At 36.6% G+C, this 16,994-nt stretch overlaps 1 protein-coding gene across 13 annotated transcripts in view; it reads right to left on the bottom strand.

Moving 5' to 3' along the window:
• Positions 1-16,994, bottom strand: part of LOC109045430 (caskin-1-like) — a 76,105-nt gene that overhangs the window by 16,226 nt on the left and 42,885 nt on the right. For all 13 annotated transcript variants that reach the window (XM_042722743.1, XM_042722794.1, XM_042722718.1 and 10 more), the window contains exons 2-6: positions 15,100-15,151; positions 5,968-6,065; positions 5,623-5,768; positions 5,030-5,125; positions 4,795-4,925 (exon numbers count right to left, since the gene is read on the bottom strand). In XM_042722743.1, the coding sequence (XP_042578677.1) occupies positions 4,795-4,925; positions 5,030-5,125; positions 5,623-5,768; positions 5,968-6,065; positions 15,100-15,151 (523 nt within the window). The remainder of the gene's footprint in view (positions 1-4,794; positions 4,926-5,029; positions 5,126-5,622; positions 5,769-5,967; positions 6,066-15,099; positions 15,152-16,994) is intronic.

Raw genomic sequence — 16,994 nt, 5'->3', positions numbered from 1 at the left:
TATATATAAATTATAAAAATATACATTTCTTTAAAAGTTTACCTGGGGTGGCTTCTTGTCCCAGGTTATGCTATGAGAACTAAATTAACGAATGTTTCTATTTATTTTCCATTATAACACATTGGCTGATGCATCATCATCTTGCACATGCTAAACTCATTTTTAATTATGTTACAATGTAAAAATAAATGAGTGTCTTCCCCATCCTACCCTTCCATTGTATATTAAACTTAAGCATTGCAAAACTGCCCAAAAATCCCCAATCAGCCTCCCGACGACTGAACGGCCTCTATTAGCTAGAGCATGACCTTCTGACACTAGAGCAAATTCAATTACGGCAACAGGACATCAGCAAACACAGGTGGCCTGAGTCATGGCTACAGAGAGGAGGATGGGAAACAGGGTGAGAGAACTTGGCCCTGGTGCTGCATCAGACACCTCCCCCTATAATTAGCTGCCAAAATGAGCCGTTTTAGCTACACATAATGCCCTCTCGTGCTCGACCTCTCTTGGAAAATGCAGCAGATTAAATAACATATTGACTGGTCGGGTCGGGTGTGCACATATTGTGTGCTGAACCGTCACTTTGCATTGGCCCACATTGGAAAAACTGTGTTTCTGCTAGTGGGCAAATGGCCACATTTATCTGTGTTAATTAAAGGTATGAGAGCATTAACACACGTACATGACACTGAGTTTAGAAGATTGCATTTTAATATGAAGGTAACAGCTTTGGTTAGAGGTGCCATGATCCATTTCTTTCACAGATATGAACAACAAATGAAGCCTGCTTTCATATTTTCCCTCATTGCATCAATCTATTTAGGGCCGGCCAATGCTTACTGCCTTTGGGGTGACTGGATTAATGATGTAATTAACAGCCTTGCCATAGCCTTCACTCTGTTGCTGTAACCTGCACATTCATGTGGCCTATAATTAGCTCCTGGCTAATCAGAGCTGGACTTGTGCTGGATTGGAGAGAAAGAGAGATGTGGGTGCTGTGTGGGCACATGTAACAGTCTTCTTCTAATGTGCGACACAGCAACACTTACAATCCAGGCAGGATAATTAATGATGAGTGTCAAATGTGCAGTGATAGACCTGGTGATCACATGGAGATGTTTGAGCTCCTTTTACACTATTTATGAGACACGGATCAATCTAGTGTCAAATAGCTTGTCATTTTATATTTTGCACTGTTCTTCAAGGTATGGAAATCAAGAATTCATGTCACCAAGTTTAATAGCCCAAAAACAGATCACAGAGGAGACCAATCCAGCATGCAAGATGATAAAATGAAAAATTCAATTTGTATTTATTTATATTAGCATAAAATATGCATGATACTATATTATGCAATACAGTAAGATACAATAAGTTAAACTCAGGAACTAACATTTTTTGCATGTTATTGCATGTTATTTTTAAGTCATAGAACCTTTCTTTTAATTGCACACAACATTCAGCACTTAAGTTAACAATTTGTTGCAATTTTGCAACTTTGAGTTTGAGTCTCTCTTGGTAATAAACAGTGCTCACATCTTCATACTACATGCTTTTTAGACATAATACTGATTGGATGATGAAGTTTGACTGAGAAGTCTGTAATCAAAATTCAGTTTCTTTTTTAGACCAAACCTTATGTTCAGGTTTGACTACAGATGTAAAATAAAGCAGTCATAGTTAGTGGTTATCAATTGCATCTATAGGCCCTATATGACATATAAAAAGCCTCTTGTGAATAATTTTTTTTTTTAATTTCATGTGCTCACTTTTGATATCTTGATTTACCCTAGAATTTGTTATTATTAAATTCAATTAAAGCTTTAGTAATTTTGCTGTGTTTGTCATTATTATTGGTATTTTTTTTTTTTATTATGTCAACAGACTTTATTAATTTTTTATTTTATTTTTATTTCAGTTTTTAGTATATAAAGGTAAATTAAATAAAAATGACAAATGTTTTCTTTTTCTTTTGTTTCAGTTAACATTTATTTTATGCACATCAAAAACGTTTAGTTTTCCTTAACTACAGTGACCCTGGTAAGCACTCTCTATGGGTGCACCAAGGTTAAACAAAATACAGCCCAGCATAAAGTGACATTTACACTAAACCGGCTCTTGACCTAAAAACCATTTAACACCTTTGCACTAAAATATACACTGACAAACAGTCACATGTGACAACTGTATTGACACCAAGTATCGATCCTTATTGGCAACTGCACTGGTAGTCCTGTTAGCAACAGGGCTAGAGACTGAGCCTATTCATGTATCATCATAATCATAATAACTAGAGGGTTGAAATGAAAAAAAGCAGACAATACATAATACAATTTGTTTTATATATATCAATGAAATATGGAAAATTTGGGTGTGCTATATGATGCATTGATTAATGTGCCAGTCTGATTGTTGTCCAATATAATGTCTGACGTGCAGTGTAGCATTAGGATGGTACAAAAGATCAAAACACCTCTGATCTTCCTCTCATCTCTGTCTGATAATGAAGGAGGTCTGGCTCTGGCTGTCACAATGATGGATGGCAGTGTGTTGTATTAGGGAGTGGATGGGGCCTGGCAAACCCAGAGGAATATGGCTGAGGACGGGCACACTCAACCATGCTCATGTTCCCAGTGGAAAGAAGGAAAGATGGCCCTCATCACAAGCAGGTAAAGCTGTCTGTGCGCAGATACAGCAGATGATGCTGAGGACATGGCTTGTCCAGTGTCTGACCCGCTTGAACTTGTATGTCAACGCACGAAATGCATAGCTGAGCCGAAATCTGGAGCGATAGATTTCTCATCAAATGTAAATAGTTGCATGAGGACCTTCTGGGCATTTGTATGATAATGGAGTGGGAAGTCACATGATTACTGACTTATAGCTCATCAAAGAGTTTCTCTAATTAGCCGATTTCTGAGCTCCAGGCCAGTTCTGATAATACTCAGATCTCATAACACACACACAGACACACACACACACACACAGATCAATGGCTCAGTCAAAATGGATGAGTGTGGAAAAGAATGGTGAGATGAAACAAAGTTGTGTGTCTTATAATACTCAGTAAAGCAGTAGCAAAAATAAAAATAAAATAAAATAAAATATGTATATCAGATAAAATGTATTTTATGTCATTAAAGACTGCCTAATTTTTTTTCCCCAGAATATTTTAGCAACTGACCATGGAAAACAACCCCTTGGTCTAAGCACTAGGGAAAAAACAGGCAAATAAAGCCAAAACCCATTTTAGGCCATTTAGAAATCCCAGCCAGGATATGTCCAGGAAAAAGAGGACATAGGGACACCCTAACAAATGATGGCAGAGTTTTTGGGGAATTATTTGAAAACTATTTTGAATAAATTGTAAAATTTTGTAGTTTCTTTTGGTCCCACTCCCAGTACAGCAGAAATGGCTTTGTTGAACATGTGATGTGTGGATATTGTAATATATGTTAAGTGACTGACTGTTTCCCCTTCTCTCTCTTATGAGCAGCAGTAAATCCAGCACTTCTGACCTGCACACGCCGCCTGCATCATCATCAGATGCTCATTGCCTGCTCATTAGCATCAGTGAGAGCGAGTCTGTTTGCAGAGTCTCACTTCATCAAGCACATGGATCCATTAACACTCAAACACACACAGCAGGCCCAAATTTCTCCAAATCTGTTCCAGTGAAGAAACAAACTGGCCTGAGGGTGAGTAAATTGTCAGCAAATTCATTTTAGGGTAAACTATTCTTTTAAAATTAAATTATGTATTATGTCATGTAGGCTTGACGAATGAAGACTCTAGCTTCAGCTTGATTATAGCTGCATATGTAAAGACGCTTATTGAGGAGGCAAATATTTCAGTCGCCTGCCTGAAATTAACACATATATGAGCATGTAAACAAACAAACAGACAAAAAGACATAATTGTGTTAGTGCTTCTCTCTTGATAAATGATAAATGATGAGTCTCCTCTCTTATAATTTCACTCAAACTTTCCTGTCCCATTCCAGAACTGCTACATTTTTTAGTCAATACACACAATCTCTGCCTGTCTGCCTGCACCAAAATGTAGTACATTCCCCTGGTGTTAATGCCACAGAGAGAATTTGGATTGTTTCTTACGCTGTGCTGATGTAGACTGTGAAACTGTGACTCATCAGGCTTAGATATGACAGGAAATATATTTTCTTTCACACAAACAACAGGTTTACAGATGTGTTACGAGAGATTCCTACGTGTGATGTATCATAGCCCGTAATATATGAGGCACAAATCCCGCCAGCAGCTCATGAAAAACATGTACTGTTTCTGTTAAAGAATTTTAGTATGTACATGTTAATTTCTACGTTCTACATTTACATTTTTAACATTTCAAGTTGTATAAATTAACCTTAATTAATGTATTATGAACAGACAAGAATGAATGAAAAATTTCATATTTGTTATTATTATTAATAAACAATGGATTCATTGAACTGTTATTTAAAAATGAACCTAGATTCATAAATACTGTGAAAATATTTTGATTATTGTTAATTCATGACACCTAATGGAAGTGAACCCTTACTGTAAAGTGTGCGATGTTGTTGTAAAGTTTTCTTATCCCAGGAGGTTTAGTGACTTAAAAAAGTGACCTGATTTATTTTCAGTGTCTGGTAAACAGAAGTGTAACATCGACCCGGCACAGGCAGTCTGAAATCTGGAAAGGCACACTAGAGGTGTGTCTTCTATTTTTAGAAAAGCATTGGAGCCATGCATCCGGTCTTTCCATCTGAGTCTCGGGCCTCTGAAAGCTCACCTAATGATGTCGATGTGTCCGTTCTTGGCAGCGAGATGCAGCGGGCTGGTGCCATTGGGATCAGTCGAATCTCCGGGCTTGGCCTCCAATAGAGCTGCACACATGTTACTGCTCAGTAGAAGCTGGACCACCTGCAGAGCAAACAGATGATCATACACACAAACACAAAAGCCAACCAGAGACAGGAAAAAGATGTAAAAGTAATTTGACAGTGACCAAAAAAGCCGTGACTCACCCCAACCCGGCCGAATTCACAAGCCAGGTCCAATGGGGTCCTCCCACCATTGTCCACTATGCAGGGGTTCGACTGATGCTGCAGAAGCATCTCAGACTGTGAACAGGTAATATAAAATAATATAATAATATAAAAATATCACAATGTTTTATTGTTACATGTATTTATTATTTTTCTTATTTATTTATTTATTTATTTATTTTATACAATATAGTATACATTTTTAATACACAGTCTGTAAACAGCCCCACACTTCCCAGCTCTTTAGTGCCACAAAAAACAATGACATATTTGCATCCCATGTTTAAACATTTAAACAAAAACCAAAGTCTTTAAGAGAGAGAATAATAGCCACAGTATATAGTAAAACTGCCTCTTCACTAAGAGCTAGATACTCTGACAGAGAAGAAGAAAACTGTCTGTCTTCTTCCTTTCATTAAATGCATGTGTGTGGGATGATCTAGCATCAAAGCATTTACTCGTCAGGTTCTGGTTCCAAGTTGTCAGTATCCATAACCACAAATCCATACACCCATGCTCATATTGATTCTTTGAACAACAGTGGGTTTGGTGTTGTAACAGTGTGCACTCACTACGTCATAGTGTCCGTGCTGAGCAGCCAAGTGCAGGGGGATCTGACCCTCATCAGACTGACTGTTCACTGAGGAGCCTGACTTCAGTAGCAACTTCATGGGCTCTGACTTTCCCTGCCATGCTGCATAATGCAGAGGCCGCATCCCTGGAACATGAAAAGAAAGACTTTTAATATTACTGCACTGCAAAATATACACATTAGAGTTCAGCTTGTTTCAGGTTGTTTGGACCTAACATCCAAAGCAATACTGTACTTTTTTATCTGTGTGCCAAAACAGGACAAATACTTCATTTAAAGATTCCAATGTGAAGTTGAAAAAATTACACTGATGTTTTTCTGGTACCTTTCTGGTCCCTGATGTCCACTATGGCCTGAGACTCCAGCAGCAGCGATATGACCTCCACATTTCCATTGAGAGCTGCATGGTGCAGTGGTGAAAATCTGCAAATAACAATTAAAAATGACATAAACAGGGCGTCAGAATTTAATTGAGAATGCCAATTCCTTTACTGAATTTGAATTGAGGTAACAAACAGGATGCAGAACTGTAATTTGAATTTGAATGCAATTCAAAAATTAAACTTCCATTTTAATTCCACTGGAATGGAATGAATAAAAAACTGTTGTAAATGGAACTTTTAGTCTTATTTTTCAGTATGAATCAGTATAAGGTTATCAATCAACAAGTGTGTGTGTGTACAATATAATACCAATAAATTTTGAACTTTTTGGTTTTCCATGAGGAAACAAGCTTATAAGGGACATAGAATGTAGTGTTTTGAAAATCTAAAATAGTAGAAGGTTTCTGTGAGGGGTAGGTTTCAGAGCAGGGTTAAGGTAAGGGGATAGAAAATACAGTTTATACAGTATAAAAATTGTTACGTCTATGAAATGTCACCACAAATAAATCAATACACAATTATTAGTTATTTCTAATGATCCCATTGTAATTTTTTTGTCATATATTGTATATATATATAACTATATACATGTGTGTGTGTGTGTATTAACTGTAATATACAATATATACATATAAAAAATACAGATAGGCACACACATACACACACACGTGTATATATATATATATATACAGTATATGACAAAAAAATGACAATGGGATCATTAGAAATAACTAATAATTGTGTATTGATTTATAGTTGGCCCTGTTAATACAAAGACCAACAGCACTTAACAGATGTTAATGTCTCTTGCTCTCGTGATTTCTCCTGTGCCTCCCTTCAGCTAGACCACATCAACTGCCTTTACAAAGGACTACACTGGCAGACAATACTGTCAACCACGTACACTTGAACTACAAGAGCATTCATTAACTTTCACAGAACTGAACATCTGAGGTTAATACGAGGAGCCTGTGTTTGAACTGCAGCCTCATTCAAGTGTGTGCATGTGTCACTGTGTGTATGTTTGCTCAGCTGTTTTTGATAATAGCAAAGTCTGCCAGTGTAAGAACACGTGATTATATATGACACAGCAGATTGTGTGTGTCTGTTTGTATATACAAGATTTAATCATTCCATCTTGAATGCTGTGCCAAAAACAGCTGTGACTTTCCAAACACAAACTCATACAGCTACAGTACATTCCAGTCTTCAGCTTTATGGCTACTTATGGAAAAACAGATAAAAACATTTCAGACTATTTAGAATATGCAGAAAATCACTGCCACTAAAAAACTTTTATTTATTTTAGTTTTTAACAAATATTTTGAAATTTTTTGTTCAGGGTAGTGGACAAATACTTATATAATGAATATCCTTTATGTACTTAAGCATTTTCCCATAATGCATTATGATTTAGCATGTCCGGAGTGCATTAGGGTCATGTGCTCTTAACCCAGAAGTGCAGACGGTTTTTCAAAGTGGCAGAGACAGAAAGCCCTCACCGGATTTTCTGTCACAACTCACTCTCTGTGATTGGTGCATAAAATATGCAGTAACCATGGCTACGGTTGTGAGGCTCTGGTTACTGTGAACGTAAATCCTTAGAGTGTGGCGGCTCAGAGCAGAATACTAAACTCACAGGAACCCTGTCTGACCCATATCTCCCTCTCTCACTGGCACTATCATGCAGCTTTGCACTGTGCTGCTACAGCAGAGCATGCTGGGGGATGGGCCAGAAAACCCCACTCTCCTCACCAAACATCCCCCTTTCACAAGCTCCACATCACATACAATATTCATTGTTCTCTTCACTTTGTGGCACTTTCTCTATTAGTAGGCCAGATACAGTAAGCCCTGTCTCTTCATATATATGTCTTTCTCTCTCGTGTGTCACTACAGAGCAAGACAGAGGTGAACACATACAGTATACACATGCCACCTGACCTACTTTTCTTAATGAGGGTACTACTAAAGCCCAAGGTGTTCCCTCCAAAGAAAGCACCATCAGCACTCCTCCATTCACTAAGCAGCATGTCTAAAGAGATATTGTTTACCACCATCCTCCTCATCATCATCACCATAATGATAGAGAGTAAATAAATTAAAACAATTATTAAAAGTAAACTGGGACATAAAAAGGTCCAAAAAGCTTTGCCATCACTGGAAGTAATTACATTTTAAAATATATTAGAACAGTAATCAGTTATTTTGAATTGCAATAATATTTTAAAATATGACTATCTTACTGTTTTATTTTATTTTAAGTGACATAAGTAACTTTAAAACATATCACCAACCACAAAAGTTTAAACAATAGTGTATATACATAATAACAAATGAAATATTTGAAATACGTGAAATAATTGTAATTAAAAAAATTAGATAGATAGATAGATAGATAGATAGACAGACAGACAGACAGACAGATAGATAGATAGATAGATAGATAGATAGATAGATAGATAGATAGATAGATTAGATAGATAGATAGATAGATAGATCATAAATCAAATACCCACCATTTCTCCTCTAGTGCTCCTATTTAAGGGAATGATCTCAGATTAGAAAGAACATTAAGCCTCTTATGAGAACACTTTAGATTTATTATTACTAGATGTCTGTTATCTCTATCAGAGAGCAGGGGTGCTATACATATGGATGTCATAATGTGCGTATGACATACCTACAAAATGTTATTTTCTCCATTTGGACTTGGCCAAGGTGGTGGGAAAACTGCTGTCACTGTGTGTTGCTTGGCGACACGGCAAGAATAGTTATAAAAGGAACCAGATAAAAAAAAAATATCTAAACTACCTGGCCAAATTGAGTATGGATTCACCAATATGGAATTTTGACTAATACTGATTATTAATTATTGCAAAGACAAAACCCGACTTATTGACAAGTTATGTGAGGTCGTAATTGTATTCTCACTATACACTACCGCTGGAAATTTTGGGGTGGGTAAGTTTTATTTTTTTAAGTCTCCTATATGATTAAATACATAGTAAAAAAAACTGTAATATTGTAAAATCTTATTATTTAAAATAATTATTTCCTATTGTTATAAATATTTCAAATGTAATTTATTCCTGTGATGGTAAAGCTGAATTTTCAGCATCATTACTCTAGTCTTCAGTGTCACATGATACTTCAGAAATCATTCTAATATGCTGATTTGCTGCTTAAGAAACATTTCTTATTATTATCTATGTTGAAAGCAGTTGTTCTACTTAATATTTTTGTGGAAATGTTCATAAATGTTTTAGGATTTCTTGACTAATAGAAAGTAAAAAAAAAAAAAAAAAAAAAAAAAGAAAAAAAAAAGGTAATGTACTTTAACCAGCTTTATTGTCCAAAACCAATATGACTGAAGATACCTAAAATTTTGTCAAATTATATACCAGGACAAAAATCTTTAAATAGTGATTTTTATGGTTTTAAAGCAAGTCACAGTGTGGCTTTCACTTAATTTTTTTTTTTTCCTGTTATATTGTTTGGCAGCCCTTACAGGAACCCTTAGTAATAAAAGTCTAAAGATGACGAATTGCATGGAAGAAACTGCAGAGTTGCAGTTCAAGAAATGAAAAGTCATTAGCTGATTGGGTTTAGACAGAAGAATTAGGGATTTATTAATGCTCACTGAGCGTGGTAATGAATTCAATAAAAGAACAGCATCATTAATCCTGCCATTGAGTTGCAGCTGCCCAAACTGTGTTTTGAAGACATCAGCAGGTTTATAGATTAGGTTGTTTTTAATCCTGAGCATTACACACATTGTTCATTTAAAAAAACTGAGCATCATCTGCTGAGCTAAAGCTGCATGTTTAAGTAAAGAACTGCTGCTCATTTTGTGTGGTAGTGACATAATAATGACATGATAATGAACCTGTTTTTGTTGTTGTTAAATCTTTTAAGTGAACAAACCATTCTCATTAATTTTTGTACACTGACTCTTTTTTATTACTCACTTAAGTCTATCACTTTTGAAGCCAATGAGACCTTGGTGGCTAGAAAACATTATGATAAAACATAAAAAAAGTATTTTTATATCTTGATAAAAAGTCATGCTCAACAGTTCACGCAATGGAGAAAAAATTACAGATCTGCTTTGTTGTCGCCCAAATTTTAAAAAAGCATGATAAATCTTTTTTTAGTTGTGAATGACTTAGTGTTTTTTTAACAAATCAAATCAAGACTCATTTAAAAGCACATAAAAATTATCACTTTTCACCCTCTGCTAGTGTAAATATTTAATCTACAGTAAGTAAACAGACACTGAACAAATCAATGAACTAATCTAAACTAATAATTTTAGTTACAGACTCAAAACACTCGAATCCTGGGATGAATCAAAATCCCCACCACCAAAACTGGAAATACTCTAAATACAAACACATTCTGTAGATGAAAGCTGACATGTAGGGGCTGTTTCAGGATTTCAGTCTTGGAGGGCTCAGCTTCTTACCTGAAAATGAACTGTTGTGGCTGAAATAATTATTTATTGCTTCAAGAACAAGGTTAGAATCTTTTAGGGGGCTGGCAGCTATATTAATCTTAGATTTTTATGTGGGCTGAAATGAAAGATGGAGGATGAAGCCCGCACAAACAGGGTCTATCAACCCTATGTTTATCAGGTCATGGGAGACAGATTTTGAATCCACCTGGAAATAATGGACAGACGGGTCTGGTACGATCCATAGTCAATTTAAGCTGTTATGGTATGTGGTAGAGACAATCACACAGACATGTATGTGATAATAACATAGTAAGATTAGCCTGGTGAACACAGCCTCACAGCAGATGGCAGTCATGTTGCAATTTTCCTCTCATTTTGAATAGAGCTTATCTCAGAATCCACAAAAAAATAATATTTTGCTGTGGCCCTGCAGGGCCTCAACTCTGACCGCAATGAGAGTGTGTTTGTGCGGCTGTCAGTACCAGTGACCTTCACACTGAGTGCATTCACAAATCTCTATAAAACATTGTCACAAAAGGCCTTTAAATCAGTGCTTAGTGTGTGCCCCATTTAAAGCGTCTTTGTTTTTATTGTTCCCGCAGATGCCCACCGGAACATTCTACTCCAGAATCCTCCTGGCAGCATCAAGCACCTGGCATTCCTCATGCTGTGCTCCTGCTGCTTGCTATGCTCCTGATGCATCTCTGACAAACAGATCTGACATAAATATAGATTCAAATATAATAATAATAATAATTTAATACTTTTAATAAAATATTTGTAATTTAACTTTTCACTACAGATGTTTGTGAAACAACTATTCTTCTATTCTTAAAACCTCTTCTTGCAGACAAAACGTCACGGCACCATGCTATGGGCATAAATAATAATACCTCAAATCATGCAGCTTATTGAGGAGATTGTTTTTTCTTTTTAAATTTAAGGATTTTTTCTAAGAGGTCAGCCTTATAACTTTTTGTTATAAATATGCTAAACACTAAGCTATGGTTAACACTATGTCCTAACCAGACGTGACACGACTCTGTGACACGCGATAAAAGGTATCTTTCCCATGTTAATCAGAGTTTTTGTCCTAACCAGCCGCGACAAGTGACACTGGATTCTATTTTAGAAACAGTTTCTATTTCTACAACATTGCGGCTAGAACAACATACATACTATGATGATCTCAGGTACTGATTATATGCTTTATTCAGTGTTGATTGAATAAATGAAAGCAAACAATGTATGTTAAAACTGTGAACTCAATGAGAACCAACAAGCTAGGGCACACAGGGGGTGCAAGATATTAAAGTGATCGCAGGGGAGGGTGATATTGATGTCTGACTGTCATTTCAAGGCTACAAGGACTTCCACGCATCCAAATGGCAGTTTAACCTCAGAAAAGAGGGATCCATTCCACTCCATTTTCTCACTGGTGCTACTCTATTCTCCACTCAGCAGACAACATCATTTCGTCTCTGCTTAAAAAAGCAATAATATATAGAGAAGGAATTAATGTGCGAGTCATTTATCTTGCTGATACAAATGTGAGCTTGGCCTGAGGAAGGCTGTGCATGTAAATACACTACATGGTGTTTGTGAGGATACAGGCTGCGTGGAGGTATTCATCGGTTTAGAGTTACAGCTTTCATTTCCTTAAAACCCATGAAGCAGAGCTGTGACGATGAATGCCACCTTGTGACAGTGATCAATAGAAGAGATTTTTTAATTATTCTGCCGGTTCCACAGCCTTTGATCCATGGATCTCTGAGTTCAAAGCAGGACAGGCCCCTGTTGTATTTTTGGGCCAATTGAAAAATGATTAGAGGGTGTGTTGTTGTGATTGGTTTAAGCATAGTTCAGTTAGATGATGTTTGTGTATTTGTGCCTGACTGCATATGTGTGAGAGTGCGTCAGCGCGTGCTTGCCTATCCGTCTGTGCATGTGAGAATCAGTGAGTGTTAATGGCAATCTGCCCATCCACCGTGTGCACGAGTGTGCTTTTGTGTGTGAGGTGCAAGTTCTGTGAAATTCTGTCTTCGCCGCAACGCCTTTGCTGGCTGGAGAATTGGCTGTGCTCATCACACTGACTGCAGACAACAACAACAAAAAGGAAGCCCCCACCTATTGGCCCCTAAAAAATTTACTTTTAGGAGCCAAATGTTTTTTAAGTTTACACACGCTAAAAAATACTGGGTTGTTTCAACCCAACTTTGAGTCTAATCCAGCTGTTGGGTTAAATTTTTTAATTAAATTTTTAAGTTGGGTTAGTCCATATTTGACCCAAAGTTGGGTTGAAACAACCCAGTATTTTTTAGAGTGCAGTATCGCTAGATACTGTAATAGGGGTGTGCGATATTAATCGTCTATGATAATATCTTACTTGTTGTTTTAATGATGTGCAAGTATGTCACTTAGGGATGTAACAATTCACTCAACTCACAATGCAATGGAATTCACGATAATGATTTCAAGATACGTTTTTCTATCAATTTTTTTTTTTAACAAAATGAGATTCAAGACAAATTATAAATGAAAATGTGTCATTTTATTATTGCTTGGACAAAATGCGGGACATTTCTTTGTGGAATCGAAATATGACAAATAACACTAAACTGAAATTAAAAAAAAAAAATAACCCTAACCCTAACCCAAAAATAATTAAATAACACAAATAAAAGAAATCTCTTCATATAAACAAACTACGGCTTTGCCTGTGCTCTTTCCATTTAAAATTAGAGGCAACCACTGGATTTTAATTACGGTCCAAACAAAGATGCTGCATACATGCAGCTTTTAATCTAAATTAGATTGTATAATTTTGAAATTTGAAACAAAAAGAGCATGGTCTGACTTTAGTTTTGTAAACTATAGTACATAAAACATATCTGCATGAAACCAATATAGCAGACGGCCTGAATGAGAGCGCAAATTCACTCTCTGACAGCAGGTGACGCTTATGGTACAGCAGCAATATATAATTTCCATGGTGTCCGCTGTAAACAAATCAGTGCTGCGCTTATAAACACTGCTTGAATCACTGGCTGCGTCCGAAAGCCTAGGCAGCCGACTTGCTGCCTCACTGCCTTATGAGGCAATGACTTTGCAGGCAGCGTTTTTGCATGAAGGCACTTCATGAAACTGATTTCAGACAGCCTTCTGAGGCAGCATAACGGTTTAATGATCTACAATAAAATAGAACGAGTTTTGATGATAACTAAACTAATATTTAATTATTATAATACTGATTTCTTACTAGAAGTAACTTAAAAAGTGCAAAAGGTTAGTCAGAAACATACACATAAACTGACCACCAAACTCAACTTTCAGATGCCATCTTTATTTTTTTTTTTTATCTCAACTGCACGGAATGGAACGCACAGGATTGTGGGATATCAAAGGCAGCAAAGGATACATCTATGCTGCCTTCAAAATTCGATCAGAAGAAGGTACCTCCGGAGATTTTAGAGCTTTCGGACGCAGCTGCTATTTTTTTTTTTTTATTCCATTGTTTTTACTGAGCTGCATCAACAGAAATAACTGACCATGCAGCACTAGAAACATTTGTGCTTCAACCCAGGTGTCTTTCTGCTCTGTGTATTATATCTCAACACAAAGTCTTCTTTTCAGCTGTGCTGTACTCGAGAAAAAATACAGTAGAGAGCATGATTAACAACCAATATGTACACCATTATAACATCCGAGGGAAAAATCTACAGGATATGTGGAGCAACACAGCCCAACAAATGTTTGATTCAACTCTCGATGACGCTGGCATAAATAACACACTGCCACAAATAACACAATGTTCTCTGCCTCTGAAACACTGGACAGAACTGAACAAACATCAAGGGTGGCTGAAAGAGTTATTGAATGTGGCAAGACCAATTTGGATGAGAGAAAATATGTCAAAGTCTCATAATCTAGCTAGACTTTATCAGCAATCAACATGCAATTATGCTGTGCAATGTACAGTCCCAAAGACCATTTGGTCAGTTAAGTCACATTTTAAAATATATAGTATGGAATTATGGGCATTCTGTGGTTTAAATAATTTATTTTTCGATGTTTATGGATATTTTCTGTCAAATCAAGTCACCGAACACCTCTGAATATAAAACATAGGGTATATGGATAACTAAAATTATCATGCCAAAAAGGAGTTATATTAAAAAACAATAGAAGTACAGTAGTAACATCTGACAACCAAAAAGGGTTCAAATAATATTGTCTTAATCTGTCCCTTTAAAATCTACTAAACTTCTTTTAATACTTTGCTTAAAAAGTGTATCTGTGACACATTTATTTACCTAAATGCCACATGGTTTGATATTTTGTAAAAAGAATAAAATATTTTTTAATCACTGTATAATAACTAAGCATCGATTAGGTTAAAATTAAAGAGCAGTTATGGATCAGTACTTTTCTGTAATGTATAATGAGGTGAGTTAGATAAGAGAGGGAAAAAGACATGGATAATGGTTTTTCTAAACCAACAAGCACACATGAGCTCTGGATGATCCCGATTATGTTTGGTATTTGGTTTAAACATAAAATTTTTTTATTTTTCTGTGTTTTTGGATATTTTGAAGTCCTTATATGTCCCACTCACCCATCAGTATCCTGGAAGTTGACGTTCACCTTCTTGGCAGAACCCAGCAACTCTAAAGAAAGAAGAGAGGGAAAGAAGGATGAGTATGAATAAAAAGCAACAATAGTACATTGTGGGAGTTAAGGACATTTCACAGCATGTTATATGATAGTAGGGTTCTATATACAGTTTTTATAGCAAAAAGTAACAACATTTACACAACATTTCCGCGTTAGATTTAAGGCTTGAATTTCCCATTTGCATTGGAAAATTCTCTATTTTAGGACTGTAACTTTGAGTATGCACTAGAATACTGAGTGTGTACTAGAGCTGCATGACCAGCAGTGAAAATTACACACTCGGAACCTAGAACTCCGCACTGCCTTCCAAATTCCAAATGGAAACCCTTGGGATGGGACTATGATCATTTTTGGTGCATAATCAATGACTGAAATGTATACTTTTACATAAACATTGCATAATCTGCATACTTTGGGAATGCTAATTAGAAAGGAGGAACAACAGGATAATCATTCTTCTCAGCTGTGTGGGCCAGAACTATTGTTCAGTACTGACAGTTACCCATGCATCCTTGTCACATGCAAAAAAGCAAATGCTGTCATTTGAGGTTATACACCATGACAGTTTTTAGTTTGCATTCATATGGAGCTGCATGGATGGCAAAATGTCCTGTTTCCCAGCAGACACAGGGAAAAGCGCAATTCCTGTCTCTAAGGGCTGTTCACTCCATCACTTCCACTATCAGCAGCACAGCCATAAAAGAGACTCTGTGAAGCACTAACTACTGGTGTCACACTTTCTTCCACCCATAAATCACTCATGCTTCACTCACAACACTTTTTGGCAAAAGCACTCCAAATCATAACTTACACAGAGTCAAGTATTAGGTTGATTTGCCTAAATTTACCTTTTCGGAAACACTCATGATTTTTGCTATCACATTTGATGACCCCTTAAGAACAGAAATTACAAGCTTCAGCTTTAAGTACCTCACTGGCCTGTTTTCATGAAACAGCCAGCAAAGCTCCCGTTCATCCAAACATCATAGTGCCTCTGGCTTTGGCATGTTTGAGATTTCAACGATTTAACTGGTCTGTAGGTGATAGAACCTTTAACACCTGGTAAATGGGCTTCTATTGGGCCTATAATATGAGCGGTTGAATTTGGAAGCAGATCAGAATATGCCATATGAGGTCCGTATTCCATCTGGAATGGAGCTGCTCGCAGCAATCTACATCAGTCAGCCTGAATACAGGACTGTTTTTAGCAGCTGCTTCTCAATGTGACAGAGAGCATCTGTGTGTCTTTTTCTGCTGTGTCTTTAACTCTTTCACCACGCAGGCCTGGCCTAACGTTTCCAAACAGAGCACGGTGAGAACTGATATCAAATAAAACACAAGGATGGAGTAAGTCCCTAGTAAATGGATGCCTAGGTTTATGGGGAAACAAGTGGGTGCTTCTATTTCAGGACGCAAAGGTTACAAAGGAGAATTTCTATCTATAGTGAGCTGCTGCCTTTGTGCTTTTGCTCTCTGATGGTTTGTTTATCAACCCTTTGGCCTCTGAAATCAGACCTTCAGATGAAAGGTACTATATGTTAAAACTGACTCCAATAATGGCAATGTGAAAAGTGCAGATGTATGGATTCGACTTAGAATAGAGACACTATTTTCACATCCTTTATCAATTATTCAGTTGTTTACATCAATAGGACGGCCTATTATTTTGTTTTTAAATTGTGGGAAATAGTGATTTACTTTGCGATGTATCCTTGCTGAATATAAGCATTTAAAAAATCTTACTGACCCGAAATTTTAAACAGTAATGTGTTGAGAAAAAAAATCTAGATAAAAGTCAACCTCACTAAATGACTAGTTGGTTGTCTGATGAGTTAA

Source organism: Cyprinus carpio, chromosome A3 (genome assembly GCF_018340385.1).
Source record: "Cyprinus carpio isolate SPL01 chromosome A3, ASM1834038v1, whole genome shotgun sequence".
Classification (NCBI taxonomy): Eukaryota; Metazoa; Chordata; class Actinopteri; order Cypriniformes; family Cyprinidae; genus Cyprinus; species Cyprinus carpio.
This window is presented reverse-complemented; position numbering and strand designations above follow the sequence as displayed.